Below are 18,469 nucleotides of genomic sequence, written 5' to 3'. Positions count from 1 at the left end.
AGCATGGTAGTATTACACCATAGGCTTTATATTTGCAGAAGTATATTTTACTATTAGAAGAGTAGCACTATCACATGATCACCATTATCAAATATGGTTTAGGCTATTAATGGGTTGTCATATTACCACACGAAATGAACAAAACTTCCCAAAGGGGAAGCTTTAATAGCAATTTTTTAATCAGTTTAACAGAACAAAAAAGCTTTATACCTTCAATTAAGGATAGTTAAGGGATCATAATCATCTATGATTATGGCCTAGGTTTTTATGGATTAAGAATCTTCATGCATTTAACTGGTGTAAACATAGGATGCTCCTATAGGATGCCTCGGCAGCAAGAAGGAATGAATTATATGGTAGAACATGGAGAGCTGATCTGGTTAAGGAATCAATGGGACATTGCTTTTATTAAAACTTATAATGGTGGCCAATAATTAGTCTACTAAGTAATCACATGAGTTGCTAGCTAGAATCATGTTCCCATGATTTATTTTATTTGGTCAACCATCTTAACTCAATGTTTATGATGAATTGGAGTCATCTAATATTTTTATTGAAAACTATCGCTTCAAGTTAGCTTGGCCAGATATGTGGCTTCATCTCTCAGACAGTTTGACATTTAGGTAAGGATTGATTTGAGGAAGTAGACTATACTTTGATCCATAATGGTAACCTCAAACAACAGGTAACGCTTTCTGCTTAATCTTTTTTTTTTTAAAAAGTCCTTTTTTAATAAGAATATGAAAGACAACATTTTGGAGCTGGAAGTGTGCATTTGTTTGTAACAAAGTGCTCTGACCAATTGGATATGAAGAAACCTTTGCATGTGAGTTTTGTTTGCTCATTATCCCAACATAATTCATTAACCCTTGCGAGTTATAATGTTTGTGTTAAGAGGAACTCGTTTCTTAGTTCCAGTGGACTGGACAATGACCGGGAACATTATTCAATATTAAAACTGTTGGCATCAACTAGCTGGAGTTTAAGGTTTCTAGGCTTCTATGCTTTTGTGTTTCTTTAGGTATTGGGTAATGGGTCATCATAAAGTAATAATATTTTTTGTTATCCTGACTGAGGAGATTACGTGGTGCACATGTAGTTTGTCTCGTAAAAAAGGCCAATTGATTCATTTATGGTCATTTGATTAGGGTGTGGGGAGCAAGTTGTGATTGAAAGAGACTCTAGGAACCTAGTATTTTCACACTCAGGGACCCTCAAATGTTGTTTTCTAAGTTTAGTTCAGATTTGTGAGACATTTTAGAGTGAAAAACTTTGCAGAGATTGTTGCACCTTGTCTCCCATCAAGTGTTTTGAGCTTTGAGATAAAAAAAGGGACATAATCGATCACTATGATTGGATTTATGTGTAAGAAGATAGGTTTTTATCCTCTTACATTCCATGTTTTCTATATAAGAGTTTGCAATTGGTTCAATTTGGTAAGCAACTACCAAAGTTCCTAAGCTATATGAAGACAATGCATAACTATGAGCTTTGTAGACCAGCATGCTTTCAGGCAAGCATGCAATGTCATCTTTTCTATATTGCTTGGTTAATGATGAAGGAGCTATATGAAAGATTAGTAGGGCAGGAAGTCTGAATCAACATGCACAGAATTCTATAACAGAAAAATCAAGTGCATATTAGCTCCTCTATTTACATGGGCAAAATCTGTGCAGACAAAGATTTCCTCTGCCACGTGGCACGAGGGGATTGGTGCAACTTCAGGAATGGTGTGATATACAGATGTTTAGTAAAAGCTGTGTTGCCAAACCAGCATTATGTGAACCTAAGAAACTTCTCATGTTGGTTAATGGGTGCCAAAAAGCATTTTTCCCAAAATTGTTGAAATACATAGTTCTTATATCGGTTTACCTAAGCAGCCTCATAAATTCTCTAGCCGAGCATACCGAAAGATGAAAGATACATGCCCATCAATCTAGCTTCAAATTTGAAAAATATGGAAAGTGCGAAATGTTATGAATTTCCAAGCTATATCATTATATCGAAGAACAATATTGTATACGGGGAACAAATAGATACCTCACCTGTTTAAGCAAATAATGCTAAGAATCATTTTGAAGGTGATCCATTTCCTAGGACCTTTTGGGTTCGATTACAGTAACAATATGAATTCCATAACATGCGACACTTTTGCTGGGACCCAGGAGTAAAGGTGATTGCTTGCAGACTGCTAAGTTGCAACAAAAATGTAATAATATATCAATGAATAGGATTTTGTAGAAGGTAGAATAAGTAAGGAATTAAAAGGATTATTATGGCAATGTTGATGATGCATGCATGTCAATGACCAACCTAGGATGCCAGAAATTTGATTTTGATGGATGCATTGCTACCTAGACAGGTCACATTAGTCATACATGACACTTAGGACAAGCTAATTGTCTGCTTGAAATGTGAAAGATATGTAGATATCCTGTCTTATGGGTGTAAATATAGAGTCAAGGCACCTAATAAGATTCATAGATAAAATTCTTATACACATGGGTTGAAATGAGAGGATCTTTTACTTGCTTGTAGGATCATAAATTAATTCTCGCTGGGGCTGACAAGCCTTGGTCTGGTTGATTTATTGAATTAATCCCCGATGTTTGCGTTAGTGATTGCACCATCTCTTTAGTGCTTCTTGGGTTCAGTTTGTGGTGGTCGCTTGCTAGTGACTAGGGTCTTAACATCACTACTCAATTGCCTTGATGAGTAGATAAAGAGTCTCAATGGCTTCACCAGAAGAAAAAATGACATGCTCTCCAAATCATAATTTACAATCCTTTTTTCTCTTCAAAAGCCATAAGATCACTTCAAATGACCACATGTTACATCTCTGAAATGACCCTTGCACCGTCATGGATTGCTGGAGTTGCCTGACAAAGGAGAATTCATGGAATATACTCATTTATTAGCACAAAGGTGATGGCTACACCATGAAAAAGTAGACCCTGCTTTCTAACTAGAGAGCTCAACACAGTGAGTCCTGTGCATGCATTATTTGTTTTCACTTGGAGGACACCTCTGTTTGGTTCTCATCCTAAAGATCTCCTCCAAGCCATCCCTCTTCACAATCAAGGAAATTGGCCAATGATTTGAGCTCCAGTTCAAAATCTGGTAGTGTTGTATCACTCATCTCTTCAAACACCCTCTTAAAGTCCTCTCTTCTGGTATAGTAGTTGCTTGGTGATTCACTCCCACACAGTCGCATGAAATCAAAATCTGGAGCTTCTAATGGGGAGACATTGCCCTTATCCAGTCCCACCAACACATCCCACCAAGTGTCTTCTTCAGGAGTGAAAGAGGAGTGTTTGCCGGATTCGGAGTTTGGTGCCTTACTGGTAGCCATCTCTCCGATCATGGCCGGTTCGATAGCTACATTTCCCTCTTGGTTTTGAGCAATGTGTTGCTGGGGTGTGATGAACAACTTAGCACACCGAATAGCCTTTGTTCGAACCAAAAGTGGTGTCTCATTGGTTGGTGGCTGACACCTTTTCAGTTGGTGCTGGCCTTGGACCTTCTTCCTCAAACAAGTGTTCCAATAGTTCTTGATTTCATTGTCTGTTCGCCCTGGTAATCGCCCGGCAATCAGCGACCACCTGCAAAAGAAATTGTTGAAGGACATGAATGAGAACAAAATTCACAACCATATCACCATGAAAGCATTAGATAACAAGATATCACTTGTTTCCTAAGAGGTTGTGTAGCCTAATAATAAGATCCTCCTCTTCATGTGTTATGTTCCCTCTCTTGATGTCAGGCCTAAGATAATTCAGCCATCGGAGCCGGCAGCTCTTTCCACATCGCTTGAGGCCTAAAAGACATCATGATGAGAAAAATGAGACTATTTTGGATTACAAAGCAGCCTAACATTTTTTTCTTTTTTTTTTTATAAAGTTTTAGAGAAGAGAGTTAACTTGTGTTTGATTGAACCTGCTTTCTTGGGGAGGCTTCTCCATCTCCCCTCTCCATGGTTTTTGATGTAGGCTTTAAGGATCCTGTCTTCCTCTGCTGTCCAAGCTCCTCTATTGATATCTTCTCTTGAGCAACAAGGTTTCCTTCCCATCCTCACTGAATAGAGTAGAATCAAACCTACTCTATTTAACACTTGTTAGGAGTGCAAGCTTGAGAGACCATTTATAACCTCCAGGGGGGTGTGGAAGGGCTGTGACGCCTACATTCCTCCAGTACCCTATTATTGGAAGGACACTGATCACATGTGAAGAATCTGATATCATCCCTCTTTATTATGATCATTATCAATGCCACCAGTGAAGCTTTAGTACCTCAAAATTTGGATTAGCAGCCTATTACTCAACCTAATGCTTAGACTCAGCCATGCCATGGATGGCCTTTTTAAAATTTTGTATTTATTTCAGAGGAAAATTGCATAGATGATTTCAATGTGTTGATGACCATGTTTTATTTTAATGATCTTATCATTAACATGATGTAATAATCACTTTCTTCTACCCTTCTAGTTGGTGCATGGCAACCTCCTTTCTTACTAAAATTTCAGAGTTATGTTCTCTTTAAATGCCCTCCTTGTTTGGATTTCTATGATCCATGAAGGATGATGCTCTCTGAGATGCATAATTACGATGTAAAAAATTGATTTTTCAAATATGTCTCATAGTTAATTAGGACTGTGTTAAATGGTCTGGAAATGTTCGGTCCACGAGCCCTTGGTCTTGGAGTTATGAGAAGATGTTACGATATCAGAGGTCAGCCTTGCCTGGCCCATATACCGGAGGATTTCAACAGGGGCAATACTGCTGCAGGTCATGGTTGTGTCGTACTAGTCTTGTTACCTATGTTATATTTAGGGGTGAGCAAAAAACAAATTTGAACCAATAAATCGATGAAACCCAACTACACCACAGATTTGGTTTGATTTAAAATTTTATTCGATTTGATTTGATTGATTTTTGATATATAAAAATAGATTTGGATTGATTCAGATTTATCATAAATCAAATTATTCTCAAATCGAATCAGACCGATTTTAATAAAATGATGTCATTTTGATTAGGATATTATTTATGTTGGAGTATTAATATATTAAAAAATAATTTTAGATTTATAGTATTGTTTATTAATTTAATTTTTATTGATTAGCCTTAAACCCCAAGTGACTTATTTATTGGATTATTTATTTTTTTTGTAATGCGTTGGGAACTTTATCTTAATTCTTAATGATATGTTTATTTAAAATTTCATTTTGTTGAGTGATAATATCTTATGTCAATTTAAATCATTTTATTTATAAATTTTCTTAATAATACATATTTTTATGTCAAAAAAAAAATCTTCATGAATCATAAAAAATAATAATAAAAAAAGATCCAACCTTCCGTCCGAATTGTTGTGTATCCGGAAGTCATTCCCTCTCACAAGAAGCTATCCCTGAAGCTATAAACATCATTAGTTCTCCTTCTTACAAAATACAAATCCTTTTCGCTGAAGACTAGTTTCACATTGGAATGATTAAGAATTCTAGTGGTGCTTCTATGCTCATAGGTCCATCCGCCTGCTAGCCTAAGCTTTTGAGTAGCATCTTAACACCCTTCACTACTTCAATTGCATCTTAATAACTTGTATCTTGATTACATATTTTTTTAATTCCAAATAAATATATAATTATCCATCTCATATTTAACTCAAAATAAATTATCCCATTTTGGAGTAAAACGAGTTGGGAATATACCAACCTCTTCATTCCGGAGTAACTTATTCCACAACCATACCTCATCATAGAGAACAGAATATTGGAGAAAATGACACCTAGAGCTATGTGTACATTTCTTTGAAGGCTCTTTCGTGAGTCGATACTAAGTCTTAGGCACTAGCCTCGGTATTACATGACAATTAGTCGAACTCCAACCATCACAGCTTGCCACCTCGCGTTCTTGCACCAACCAGCCGTCGTTCTTAGACTATTTGGGTAGCAGGATGGAATATTTGGGTGAATGTGGGTGCTGTGTTTCTAATAGAGTGATAGAGATACATGAAGCCCAAGGCTGAATTGAGAGAATTATTAGATATTTTTAAGCTACATTGATAAGTAGATTTGTTTTGATCTTTGTCATTTACTAGCCTTCATGCATTTTAATATTTTGCATTCTGCTATAAGATATCACTAAAGCCATAATCTCTATATATTAAATCGTTAAATCTTGATTGATCAAGGATTCAGCTAAAATAAGCTCTAAAATTATCTCAACTCCATGTGATGTTTTAATTATATAACAGGCATATGGATGGGTTCATTAGGCCATACCTTCTTTTTTTCAACCTACGTCCCATGTGGATCAAATTTTAATGGTGAAACATATCGCTAATGTTTTAAATTTCGTTCCTGCTATCAATTTATATTCTACAAAATTCATTTTACTCAGAAAAATATATTCTAAAAATTCATTTGGATAATAAAACATGAGAAAATTTGAAGATATATATATATTCATGTTTTGTGTATATTATTGTTCTTATATCATTTAAATGTTAGTGATATTTATGTACTTTGTAGTTTATAGATTACTTGTTCATATCTTCACTATTTCTCTTTTTACAAATCTATAACAGGAGATCCATATGGTTTTCTTCCTAAAAATTTTTTAGCAACACTTAGAAAAGGCAAAATGTTCAAAATCTCAATAATACAATTTATCTACCATGGTCAAATGCCCAAGGCCTTTAACCAAGAATCAACTTGCAAGCATCACTAGTGGCAGGTCAAACAAGTTGTACATATGAATATAGTTAGGGTTTTTAATATGTTTAAAACATGCTAATATATTTGTGATTCTTTGGCATGATTTGTTCACTTGTAGGTATATAGTTGTACCCTAAAAATTTGATAAACATTGCATTATTATGAAATGGGCCCCCGGGGAAGTTGCGGTATGTCAACAAAATGGATGAAAGAAGGAATTCCTTCTTTCATAAATAAAAGAATATTTGGCATATGCTACTAAGGTCATGAAGATAATGATAAGTATAATAAATAATGTGCTCATTTGATTAGGTTATGTGTATAAAATGAGTGTTTTGGAGGTTCAGCATTCTCTAACGTGACCACCTCATTTTTTTTAATACCACTTCTGTCAGTTTGCCTTTATTTTATATATTTCTAAATCGATGCTACGTTTCAACTTATAATTGGCTGTTCCTTCATCCATTGGTTTTGTAGTTTTGACTTATAGGGAGATGGCTACTTTAGAAAATGGAGCTCATGGGAGTGGATCACCTACCTCCCATTGCCAAAAAGTTTGGGGAGGAATCTCCATCCCTCACAACCATGTAATGTGGTTGGGATTAACTTTTCTTGTGGCTTAGATGACATGTTTAAATTGTCTTTAGTGTCACCCTATTTCAAATGGATTTCTACTCTCGATCAGAAAGATATATCAAAAAACTTCAGCCACATTTTTAGATTCGGGAGATGGTCGCTCAATGAATCAGAACTCATCACTTTGGTTAAAAAAATATGGAGTCAAGCACCAGGAGATGCTGCTGAGACAATGGTGCAAAAAATTGAAATTAAAGTGATTAGAATAGGCTTGAAGAATTGGAAAACTAAACATTGAAAGTAGAAGGCAGCAATCAAAAATGACCTTCTCATAGCTATAGAAGAGATGGATGTAAAAGAGAAGAAATAAAAATTAAAAAAAAAAATGCATGAAAGATGTATATGCCTTTATTTCTTGTTTTCATATTTCAAACTCGGACAACTAGTCATAATAGAGCAACCTTAATATTGTGTGGCTGACTCTATAAGAGTTTGATATGAAAGAGGAAAATTCAAATATTATATAGGCTGGAAAAAAACAAAAAGAGAAGCTAAATCAAAATTAGAAAATGGATACTTACACGATGAGATTTATTAAAAACAAAGGGCTAAAATTCAATGGATAGTAAGAGATAGAAACAAAACTTTTCGAGGTTGCTAGCAATCACAAAAGATTTATTCGTATCAAAACTCTACTGGGATAATTGATGGTTAGAGTAGTAGGAAAAGATCACTAGAACCTTCCCCTCCCACTTGAAGAACCTTATCATAAGAACTCTAATGCAATATCATGTTGGAGTATTGTTTGGCTTGAGCAAAGCCTTATAAATTTAGTTATAATGGAGAACTTCAATCACCAATCTATAGGTCGATGTTGAATAGTCAAATAATAGAGAAATTAAGAGTCTACATCTTGCTTACTACGTTGAATTAAATACGTGAAAGATCCTAATCAAGTAGGACTCAATGACAACTAGGGAGATATTGGATATTTATATGAGATCAAGCAATTCAAATAATATTTTCTAATTAATTCTTTTGGTTGAGATCCAAATTAAATAGTATCAAAGCAAACCTAATTCATGATCTATGTGGATCGATCACTGTAGCGTGAGATCTTTTTGTGACTAACCATAAGCCGATCATGGTATTTATGATTGGACTTGATTAGATTTGAACCTTTGCTTGAAGAGGTCACTAAGGTTTAAATGGAAAAATATAGGCTTAAACAAGATGAGTACGTGAAGACCATACTAATGGATGTTTAGTCTTACATTGATTGCATGCTATGGAGAACTTAAATACTTATATAAAGTCAAAAAATTTAAATAATATCTTTCGACCAGTCTTTTTAGATAAAATCTTGATTATTATACTCTCCTTTCTATTCTCTCTCCAGAAAATTTAAGAAGAACATACTCAGAAATCTCCTTATATCATATGGATACACCCAAAACATCTTGTCAACCTTGTTCCAGCTTCTTGGTATTCACGGCAAGCTATCTTCCTTAACTTTGCTATGGATCCTCTAGAGAGAACAAAATATCAAAAAGGTGGCAGCAAACTTGGTATCAACTCATCTGTGCAGTCGGTTGGATGATTTGGAAAGAGAGGAACGCCGGGACTTTTTTCGATAAGCGAAATCATCAGGAGACAATCATAAGAAGATCTCTTCAAACCTTGGTCAGTCATGGCAAATGAGAAAACAACATGGCGACCTTTGATCTTCTATGGTCTAGAATTCACAGCCTCTGCACACTAATATTCCATGTCTGTATTTTTAGTCAAAGATTCCAATAATCTTGAAGGGCCTTGCTTGCTTTCCTTTAAAAAAAAAAAAAAAAAATCTCATTTGGTCTTCCTAAGCCTCATTGCAACTTCTATCATGTTATCATCGACTTCATCGACCCTCTTGGGAGCCAGGGGTCAAGAAACTATTTTAATTGGTAAAATTTAGCTTCTCTTTATGGAACAATGGTCGCACTAATCAACGGTTCTTCAATTGAAAAGTTAATAAATAATTTTTGTTGCTAATTTAAAAGCAAGCATAAAAATGAAGAATGGCTCATGAATGTTGTGAACATTGCATTGGTTTGATTCTGTGACATTGATCTCCTTATTTGTGTTTATGATTCAATGGCATTTATATCAAATTGGTATCATGTATTTTTTTTTATTTTTCAAATTATTTTTATCAGTATGAGTGTGCATGTGTGGGGATGCTTTGGAGGTCATATGTGGAATCTAATACTCTACGTTTGCATGTCGTTAATGGCTACTTCTTTGTGGTGGGTGGCCTCAGTTTTTTTTTATGGTGGAAGAGTACACAATTTTTTTGGCCTTCTTTAAATATTACTAATACCTTTTTTCGATGATGATTGAACCCCAAATTCAAATAAAGATCATTTATTTATTTATTCAAGATAATTGTGCTTCGAACTTGGATACTAAGGCTCTCTAATTAATCAAGTTATTCCTATGATCAGAGGCATTACGACAAACCAAGATAACTGCACAAGATTCTTATCATACTCACTACGCATGCTTAAAGAAAAAGCTAAGAAGATTGACATCAAGGATTGTCGGCAGAATATTACTATAGCGACATTTTGTTCCTCGTGAGCTTTTCAAATTTGTTGGGATTCATATGCTTGGTGCCTCTATCTTTCTATGAAATCACGAGACCAACGTAATCTATTATTGATTATGGATTGATGAAAAACATTTATATAAAAACCCCCCTTATCGAAGTCAACAAATATTTTCATCTCATGAACATGAATATTTTTTTTTTTTAAATTTAAGAAGTCTTTAATAAGAATTTTTTTTGTGTTTAAGGACAATTATAATGTCGATGTCACACGAGCATTTTGATGGTCCTACAATAACATATCACATATATCATTTTGCAACAATTATATCGCAATTCCAATTGCTTCTTCACCCATGCTTTATAATATTTATATTCTAAGCCTACTATTACATATCAAAGAAGAGCTGTACATGGACAAAGGAAATGGCAACATGTTTAACTTACTTTCTCGGCCTTAACCTACTTTAAGGTTTTTTATTATTTTATATTTTTGTCTAAAAGTTCAAGTCATCATCATGCTTCAAGGCCTACCCCAACAATGGCCCCATGACCTGTGGGTGTGCGAGACATGGAACTATTAGAGACTAGTTGATGTGTGCGTACCTTGCAAGGAAGGGACAAGTTGTCCTCCAACTCAGATCTACTACCACCGTTGGTGCCCCCATCAGGTCCCCCACAATTAATGGACAGGATAACAACATGGCTAAGGGCTGCTGATGCCATGGTTTGCATTCCATGAACAGTTTTATGAGAGAAACAAGAGCTGGCCATGACGATCGATGATGCTCACTTGAAAAATATATATGTAAGTGAGTCCTTTGTCTTATGTGAGAGTTAGGAGCAAGTTTACATCATTTTAAAAAGCGTGCAAAAGTTTTGAGGGGATGTGGTAACAACTAAATATGGCGACTCCCCTCAACTTTAACGCAAACTCCATGTGTAATGACACAATATAGCTTTGAAAGGGGTTCTTTTGTTTGTTTAGAATGTTACTTCTTTACTGCTCGAGGAAAACAAACCGTACTCTCCTTTTTCCTAGGATTATTCAATGGTAAACCACTTGGATTATCCTTCAACATAGAGTGGTTCCGATTGAGGGCTTGGCTGGTTGGTGAGGATAAAACAAGGGACACATCTAAGTAGGTATTATCGGCAGCTGTGGTGCCATCCTAGTGATTGTTTGAGCACACAGCGTGATGAAGAATGATGACTTCAAGAAGTTTCAAATTGGCAGCAATGTCCAGATGGCCTCCTTTGAGGATCATGATAACTACCGGACTTCGATGTGGTTTTTTCCCCCACCTTTTCCTGTTCATTTTTGATTTTGGTAAACATCAAGTCAAAAGTTAGTGGCAATTATCACATGTTGTTAAAGAGTACATGATCAGGCACCAGTTCTATAAAGTGATGAGATCTGATTATGCTAATGACAAAATGTCATGTGGCAATTAGTCCAGATAAATATAAGAGAATGCATTATTATATAAGTGTGATAAAACATAAGCTTGAAATGCTGAGTGATATGTTGATAAAATACAATTTCAGCAGCATTTTAGGCAGTGAGAGAAAAAAAAAAAAAAAAAAAAAAACAATTTTAATTTGAAGTTGTTTGAGTCATTTTCTGAATATCTAATGCCTTTCATTAAAGTTTATTAGGTTGCTTGGTTCTTCTATCATTTGTAGTGTAGTATATTGTTTGGAGCAAGATAGGCTTGATTTTTCAAGAAAAAAAAAATGTTTGCATTTAATTCTTCCAGGAAAAAAATAGCCATATCATGTTTACTGCAACTTTTGGCCATTCCATTTCAATGGTTCAGTAAGGAAGTGGTGGTCATCATGTATGGAAGACAATAGTTTGCATCTTCTAAGAGAGGTCCAAGATAAATTCGAATTCTCCTAGGAGCACACCATTACCATTTTATCACATGGTACAATAATGGTTATCAGAACTATTCCAAAGAATTTTTGAAGATCGAATCCCTTTGAATTCAAGCAATTATGGGTACACCAGGACTTTTCAACAAGGACCTTCTCATTAACTGAATGTGGACTAGTTCAAATTTGTCCTTTGATTTTACGGTGTGCCATGTCGCATTGTCTATTAGGACAAGACTACCTATCAAACAACAAACTTCTTCTCTGGTAAAATAGAGAATTGTTGTTATTCACTTTCTTTAGATGTAGGAAAGGAAAGATCCCACCAGGCAACAAAGGAGGTGCCAACTAAAAAGAAGTGGCCCACTGGATGGCTGAATGCCCACTCACAAAGGACACTGACATAAGATCCTCTGTTTTTATAAACTACATAATTGATCATCCATTTTAGAAAATATTAGTGCATTGTTAGGTGCTCCTCATAATCATTATATAGATAGGTGGTCCCAAAATGGTCTTGTGTGTAAAGGAATTGAGATCTCCTTTCAACAGTACCAAGAATCCTTCCACAGAAATTAGACAATATTGTGCTCTCAAGGCCATGAAGAAAGGCTGGGAGAGGAGCCAATAATCAATCCTTTTTTAAACAATTAAACACATTACACAATTATCTCTCCCTTGTGCAGCTTGTTCCTAACTGCCAAACCTTTTTTTAATTTCCTGTGAGAAACACAGATAGTAGAAGCAGAACTGCAAAAAATCTCTTCTGAGTTTAAAAACCTATGGAAGGATTAAGCAGAGGAATCTCTTTCTACAAAGGGAGTAATGTCGAAGAGTCTGAAATTGTTGAAGGATTGAGTTTATGATTCCTACATTTAGATATGACCAAATAAGTTGAGCAAAATGCATACATAATAGAGGAAGAATGCATGCAGAAACAAACAAATATTGTCGTGTGTCGAGCACGTGAGGCCAGTCAAGGTGGAGAGAAATTTTTATCCCTCTTTCATATATAAAGTAGTTTCATTTCTCAAAAAGAAGATAGAGAATTTTGTTGGCATGGTTTCATGTAGTGCCAAAACCTTGGTTGTGAGATGGTGTCACATAGGAGAGTTATGGAGATGCAGAATTCTGTTGCTTGTTTTCCCCTTGTTTTTCTTTTTGTAGCAAGGAGTATCAAAGTTAGACTTAGTTCATCTGTACTATCATAATGTCCATGCTCTGAGACATGAGTCCACCTCAAAAGGATTCCACTTTAACAAAATTTGTAATGTGTTCAAAATTCTACAGACTATATCAAGATATGCTGACCAAAATATTATCATGTATCTTGTCGATGCATGCACAAAAGGAATCCTTTGAGGTAGACAATTTTAGGTTTAGTAAAACACAGCTTTTATACAATATAAATAGCTGTTGCTGTTGTTTAGATACTTGATGAATCTTTGATGTGATATGGGATGATAAATATTTTTTTCTTCATTCCCCAAGAGTAAAAGTGATCGATTGAAGTCCACGTGGAAGCTATTGATGCCCAAGGATGAGCTATAGGTTTTTATAGTCCAAGAAAAATATCTTTTAATAAGTCTTATGAAAGTTGAAAGGAGTGCTCACTGCACAAGTGCAAATGGTTCTCCACAATTATAGACAGAATGTCTCAATCATGTGCCATAGCCTCATCCTTTATCAAAGAGTGGTGTAGAATGCATGAGTTGAGAGAACAAGATGTGGAGCATCCTTAGTGCTGCTTTTGCATCATTTGAGGGTGTAGAGATTCTTGATACTGCAGTCTTCTAATATTTAACCAGATTTAGGGACTGTGACATTCACAGACTTAGAAAATGATGATGAGCTTTTGATGAGAATGAATTAAATTGAAAATATATTTTGTGCTCCTTTCTCTTTTTTTTTTTCTTTTTTTTATAATTAATGATTGACATGATAAATGATTGATTTAAGTCTGCATCATTTTCCATGCTCCTTCATATCCATGTCCATACTTCATGGAAGTACAAAAAGTCTTCTAGAAGAGTAGTATAGTCTCAGCATTTAAAATAGTTAAAATATATTTTTTTTTTCTTAGAACTAAGAGAATTGATCATAAAGATACTATACCTTTAAGTGAAAGAAATAAGGTTACTTCTACCCAAAAAAAAAAAGAAAGAAATAAGGTTATTAGAAATTTCAAGTGATATCTGAAATCTTAAAGAAAGATTCTCATCATATGTTTTACTTTCTCTTTTTTTTTTTTTTGTGAAAATTACTTCCTCTAATTTTTATCATGGAAAGCTTTAGAGTTAGAATTACAAAAATATTATTTTAGTCTCAATTTGTTCTATTACAAGATTATTTTGGAGCAACGTTTGAATCTTTCAACACTCAATCAGAAGCTCTCTTCTTTTTCCTAATTAACCACCATCTTTTGGACTTGGACTGTGCATGAGAAGAGATGGTCACTAACTTTGCATGATCATCATTATTTGCCGTCACAGAGATTGTAATACGCTTAAGAAGCATGTATATGCAACCCGAGGCTTGGGTAGTCCGTCGAAACAGTCGAAGCAGAGACATCCATGGGGGGTGCAAGGCCCTTACAGCCTAAAAAGCTAGCAAAACAAACAGCAACAATCATAAAAAATGATGATAATATTAGAGGACTGGAGCAAATTTTATTTGAATGCTCGTGAAATAGTTGCACCGAGTTAAACAGCAACAAATACTAGTGAAAGAGCTGAAATATGGTACATTAATTCTACATCATGCAATTCACTATACAAACCATGTTGCTTGATGGCCCAAGATTTTATGATTCGGATTCGAAGAAAGTAGCCAATGATCCAAGATCAAGACTGCCGTATGATTGGATTTGGTCGGTCCCGATCCCATTCTCAAACATTCCTCTGCTACAGAAGATATTCTCATCAAAAAACGCACACAATTTACCATTGTTACAGTCTTCTATGTCCTGTTGGATGTTGTCCCCAAGGAGTTCGACGAACTCAAAGTCAAGAAGACACAGACTGTCAGTATTGAAACCTGCCAATAAGTTCCATAGGTCATAATCTTGAGGAGCCAACGAAGAACTCTCTGGTGCTAAGTCATCGATCATGATCGCCTTTTCATTTTTATGAACATTTTGGTTGCCATAGTGATTTGAACTCAGTTCAGCCTCACTGCGCCTTGCTGGATTCTCAAATGGTGGAGCTTGAACTTCTGTTTTGCTCTTGGATTTCCTCTCTTTTTCATCATGGTTCAAACACTTCAGGTTTGTTAATGGAACCGACCGAGCTTGCACCTTCTTCTTGAGGACTGTGTTCCAGTAGTTCTTGATTTCGTTGTCTGTTCGGCCCGGGAGCCTTCCAGCTATCAGAGACCACCTGCAATATTAAAGGGGGAGCAAACAACTCCCTAAGAGAGGGGAGGAAAAGAACTTTCATAGCATTAGATAATAATTAAATACCTGTTTCCTAAGAGCTTGTGGAGTCTGATGATGAGGTCCTCCTCTTCATGGGAGATGTTGCCTCTCTTGATATCTGGCCGCAGGTAGTTCAGCCATCGAAGCCGGCAGCTCCTCCCGCATCGATTTAGGCCTGAAACATGCATGCAAATGAAGATATCAGAAGCCAAATCATTTCATGATCCACATTTAATGAAACCACCATTACTTGAAAGATATATGATGGGTGCAGAATATTCCAACTGATTATATGTTGGCCTTGGAGACTTGCACATATATGCAGAAAAGAAGCAACTAGTCATTCTATTTGCTAGGAGATGTATGGCAGACTCAAATGCTACAAGGTAGCGACCAGAAGTCCTCTAATTTGCTATGGGGCTATGTGGCACACCAAATAGCCTTTAGACCAATGATACACACACACACACACACATAGAGAGAGAGAGAGAGAGAGAGAGAGTCTTTGCTATTAGGGATGTGGGTCAGACAGGCTAAGAGGCCTTTAATTAGAGGCATAGAAATGCAAAGAGAACAACAACTAGTTCTTTAATTTGCTTGCACCTGCTCGCTTGGGAATCTTCCCCCACCTCCCTTCTCCATGAGCTTTGATGTAGTCAGTGAGGATCTTGTCCTCCATGGCACTCCAAGGCCCTTTGTTCAATCCCTCCTCGGAGCCACATTGGCTTCTAACCATGTTCTCGGACGAAGTAGCCTCCTCCTGACTATAGTGTCTGAATTCAAGACCATTATTTGAAGGCAGCCTATCTTATACGGGTGACTCACATGCATGCATACAATAATTGAAGTAGTGGAGGGGTTTGATGGCGAGTAGCACCAAAGTTGGGCCCTTGCATGACGTCGATTGGATGGCTATGGTGGCATGCATGGACCACTCGCCAAACTTCAGCAAAACTAAAAATAGTTTCGTGTCCATCAACATCATCATACCCGGCTGGGACCTAGCTAGGCCATTAACATGAACCATTAATGGAGATCACTGGAGCTTGCGAAGGCCAACTACTGCACCTGCTCTTCTCACCGGCCATTCAAGGCTCGTGTCATTACCATCAATATCTTGATCATGGAGTAGTATAAGGTTAACATGTGGACGCTTCCAATTTATATATGTACTCTTTTTAAGAAGGTAATTTTTGTGCCTCATGATGCTTTTGGATCGTTTGATCAGATGATTAATCTCGCGATGGAGATGTTGCAGAACGAGTCAAGTCCGGATGTGGCCTACCTCATTGGATGCCAATGCTAGCCTTCAGTTTTATCTGAAGATTTGTAGTTGCCGGAATAAAATGGGAGTGTAGTGTCTCATTGCATTCAGAAGAAAACCCATCTGAAAAATGATCAGAAGGGACTTGAGGTCCCACACTAGTGTCTCTATACGTATTAGTTGTATCGTCCATTACCAGAGAAGGCCCAAATATCCTTGGTGGATCGGCCCAAGATCACCAAGAAATTCCTCATGTGTTCCGGATTTCTTGGAAATTGGAATGCTACGATGATATCTCTAATTTTACTCTATCTTACTTTGACTGGGTTAACAGTAAGAATTTTTTTCCTTGAACTAGAAAGTCTGAATGGTACCAAGTCCTGATGAACATGTGCGGTAGGATAAAGATTAATGCGAAGGCACATTTGATTCAAGATTAGAATCGGACGGATTAGAATAGAAATTAGAACGGTCATATTCCCGACAAATTTGGTTCATGACTAGCATCAAAATCGAACAGGATTTGAATACTATGAGAGAGAGCAGGAATTGAATTTTGGATGATTGAAAAATTCTCATTCTTTTCTGAAATCAGAATGAAGATTTTTACTAATCAAACAGTTGGAAAGGGAATCACTCATTCTCATTCTCATTTCAGAGTCCAATTTCCCAAACTAAACATGCCCCGAAAGTTGATAGAAAGGCCCAATTAAAGGACAATGCACCTAGAGTTTGGCTCCTTAGCTTGTTTCATTGGCACAGAAGATTTCCTACAGTCTAATGATGTCTCTCACAGCTTCCATGTCTTTCCCAATTCTATACGGCAGGGGGCAAAGGCACAGCCTGCCTAAGTCTAATGGTTTAAAGCCTTGTTGCTGTACATGGATTAGAATCTAGCAATAAGGAATGTGCCAAGGCCCACTCACAATATGGTGCTTTGCATGGCCAGAATATTAAATCACCTTTTAAGTTTAACCCAAGTTCTTTTGCTTTACTAATGGCTTTATGTCAGAAATCAAAGCCAGGATAGCTAGTTGGTGTGAAGTTTGTAATATATATTACCAAGACAAAAGTTGTGGTATTAGATTTTATTGTGACACTATGCAGAGTTGGGTTGTCACAATAAAGTAAACACATTTGCTAACATATAAATATATACTTTCTTCTCAAAAAATAATACACTTATATACAATTACAGCAACCGTATCAAATATACCTCAAGAAAGAACTATTTTTAAACTAATGCTGATCTCAATCCTTATAAGTTTTTGACCATGGATATCTAATGACTCTTATTATCATGCTAGCAAACCTTATTTATGATCGCAAACCTAAAATATTGCAAAGAAATCTCATCACTGAAGCTAATATATAAATAGCTAGAAAAGATGTGAAAGCTTCATCTTTTGGCCTCTTTTGCTCTCTTGAAAAGGTGGAGGGACCATTTTGTTTTTCTTCCACAAAAATAAAAGAAACTACAGCTAAAACAAGCAGGAAAGAAGGAACTAGTCATGGAGAGGCAACCATGAGAGAGGTGCAATGCCAAGGGTCTTCACCACCAGTCCTATCATTTATAAAATGATTGATGGTGATTCAGCCAATATTGCTTTCCAAAATAGAAAACAGAGTCACAAAGTAATCGAATGTAGTAACATCTGCCCCTCTATGAACTATTTCTATGCATATGTATTAAAAAAAGTGAAAATAAATGGAATGAAAATATAATTTCCCTGCTCAAAAATAATAAAACAAGGATCTTATAAAATACTAGCAGCTTGATATCTGTCCCTTAGGCCAAAGCTTTGGACTTCTTCATCTGCTTCCTTGAATCAGCACCGGGCTGCAAGGAAAGTAGAAGCTTTTCTTTTTACTCAAGTGCTTTCTCAGTTTTCATTTTTAACTTGCATGACATGACGTAGTCAATATGCACTAATAGGCAGATTAGCGTGGTCCCATTAATACTATAGATAAGGTAGTAGAACTAGGGGTGTAAACGAATCGAATTGCTCGTAAACTATTCGAGTTCGA

General features: G+C 36.1%; 2 protein-coding genes across 3 annotated transcripts; both read right to left on the bottom strand.

The window, feature by feature from the left end:
• Positions 1-2,769: 2,769 nt before the first annotated feature.
• LOC105053101 (transcription factor MYB1-like) lies at positions 2,770-4,099 on the bottom strand. Its single transcript, XM_010934126.4, has 3 exons — positions 3,937-4,099; positions 3,688-3,817; positions 2,770-3,602 (listed from the first exon to the last, which is right to left on the bottom strand). Exons 1-3 carry the CDS (start codon positions 4,067-4,069, stop codon positions 3,044-3,046), a joined length of 822 nt encoding a protein of 273 aa, XP_010932428.1. The 5' UTR covers positions 4,070-4,099; the 3' UTR covers positions 2,770-3,043.
• Positions 4,100-14,406: 10,307 nt separating this feature from the next.
• LOC105053102 (transcription factor MYB123) lies at positions 14,407-15,960 on the bottom strand. Of its 2 annotated transcripts, none has more exons than XM_073245113.1 (3): positions 15,781-15,960; positions 15,223-15,352; positions 14,407-15,139 (listed from the first exon to the last, which is right to left on the bottom strand). In XM_073245113.1, the coding sequence occupies exons 1-3, from the start codon at positions 15,911-15,913 to the stop codon at positions 14,566-14,568; spliced, it is 837 nt and encodes a 278-aa protein (XP_073101214.1). In that variant the 5' UTR covers positions 15,914-15,960; the 3' UTR covers positions 14,407-14,565. The 2 variants fall into 2 exon arrangements, with proteins under 2 accessions (XP_073101214.1, XP_029122837.1); XM_029267004.2 differs by lacking the exon at positions 15,781-15,960 and adding an exon at positions 15,428-15,719.
• Between the last annotated feature and the right edge of the window lie 2,509 nt (positions 15,961-18,469).

Source organism: Elaeis guineensis, chromosome 10 (assembly GCF_000442705.2).
Source record: "Elaeis guineensis isolate ETL-2024a chromosome 10, EG11, whole genome shotgun sequence".
NCBI classification, from domain to species: Eukaryota; Viridiplantae; Streptophyta; class Magnoliopsida; order Arecales; family Arecaceae; genus Elaeis; species Elaeis guineensis.
Note: the sequence above shows the minus strand (reverse complement) of the source record. Positions and strands in the feature narration are given on the sequence as shown.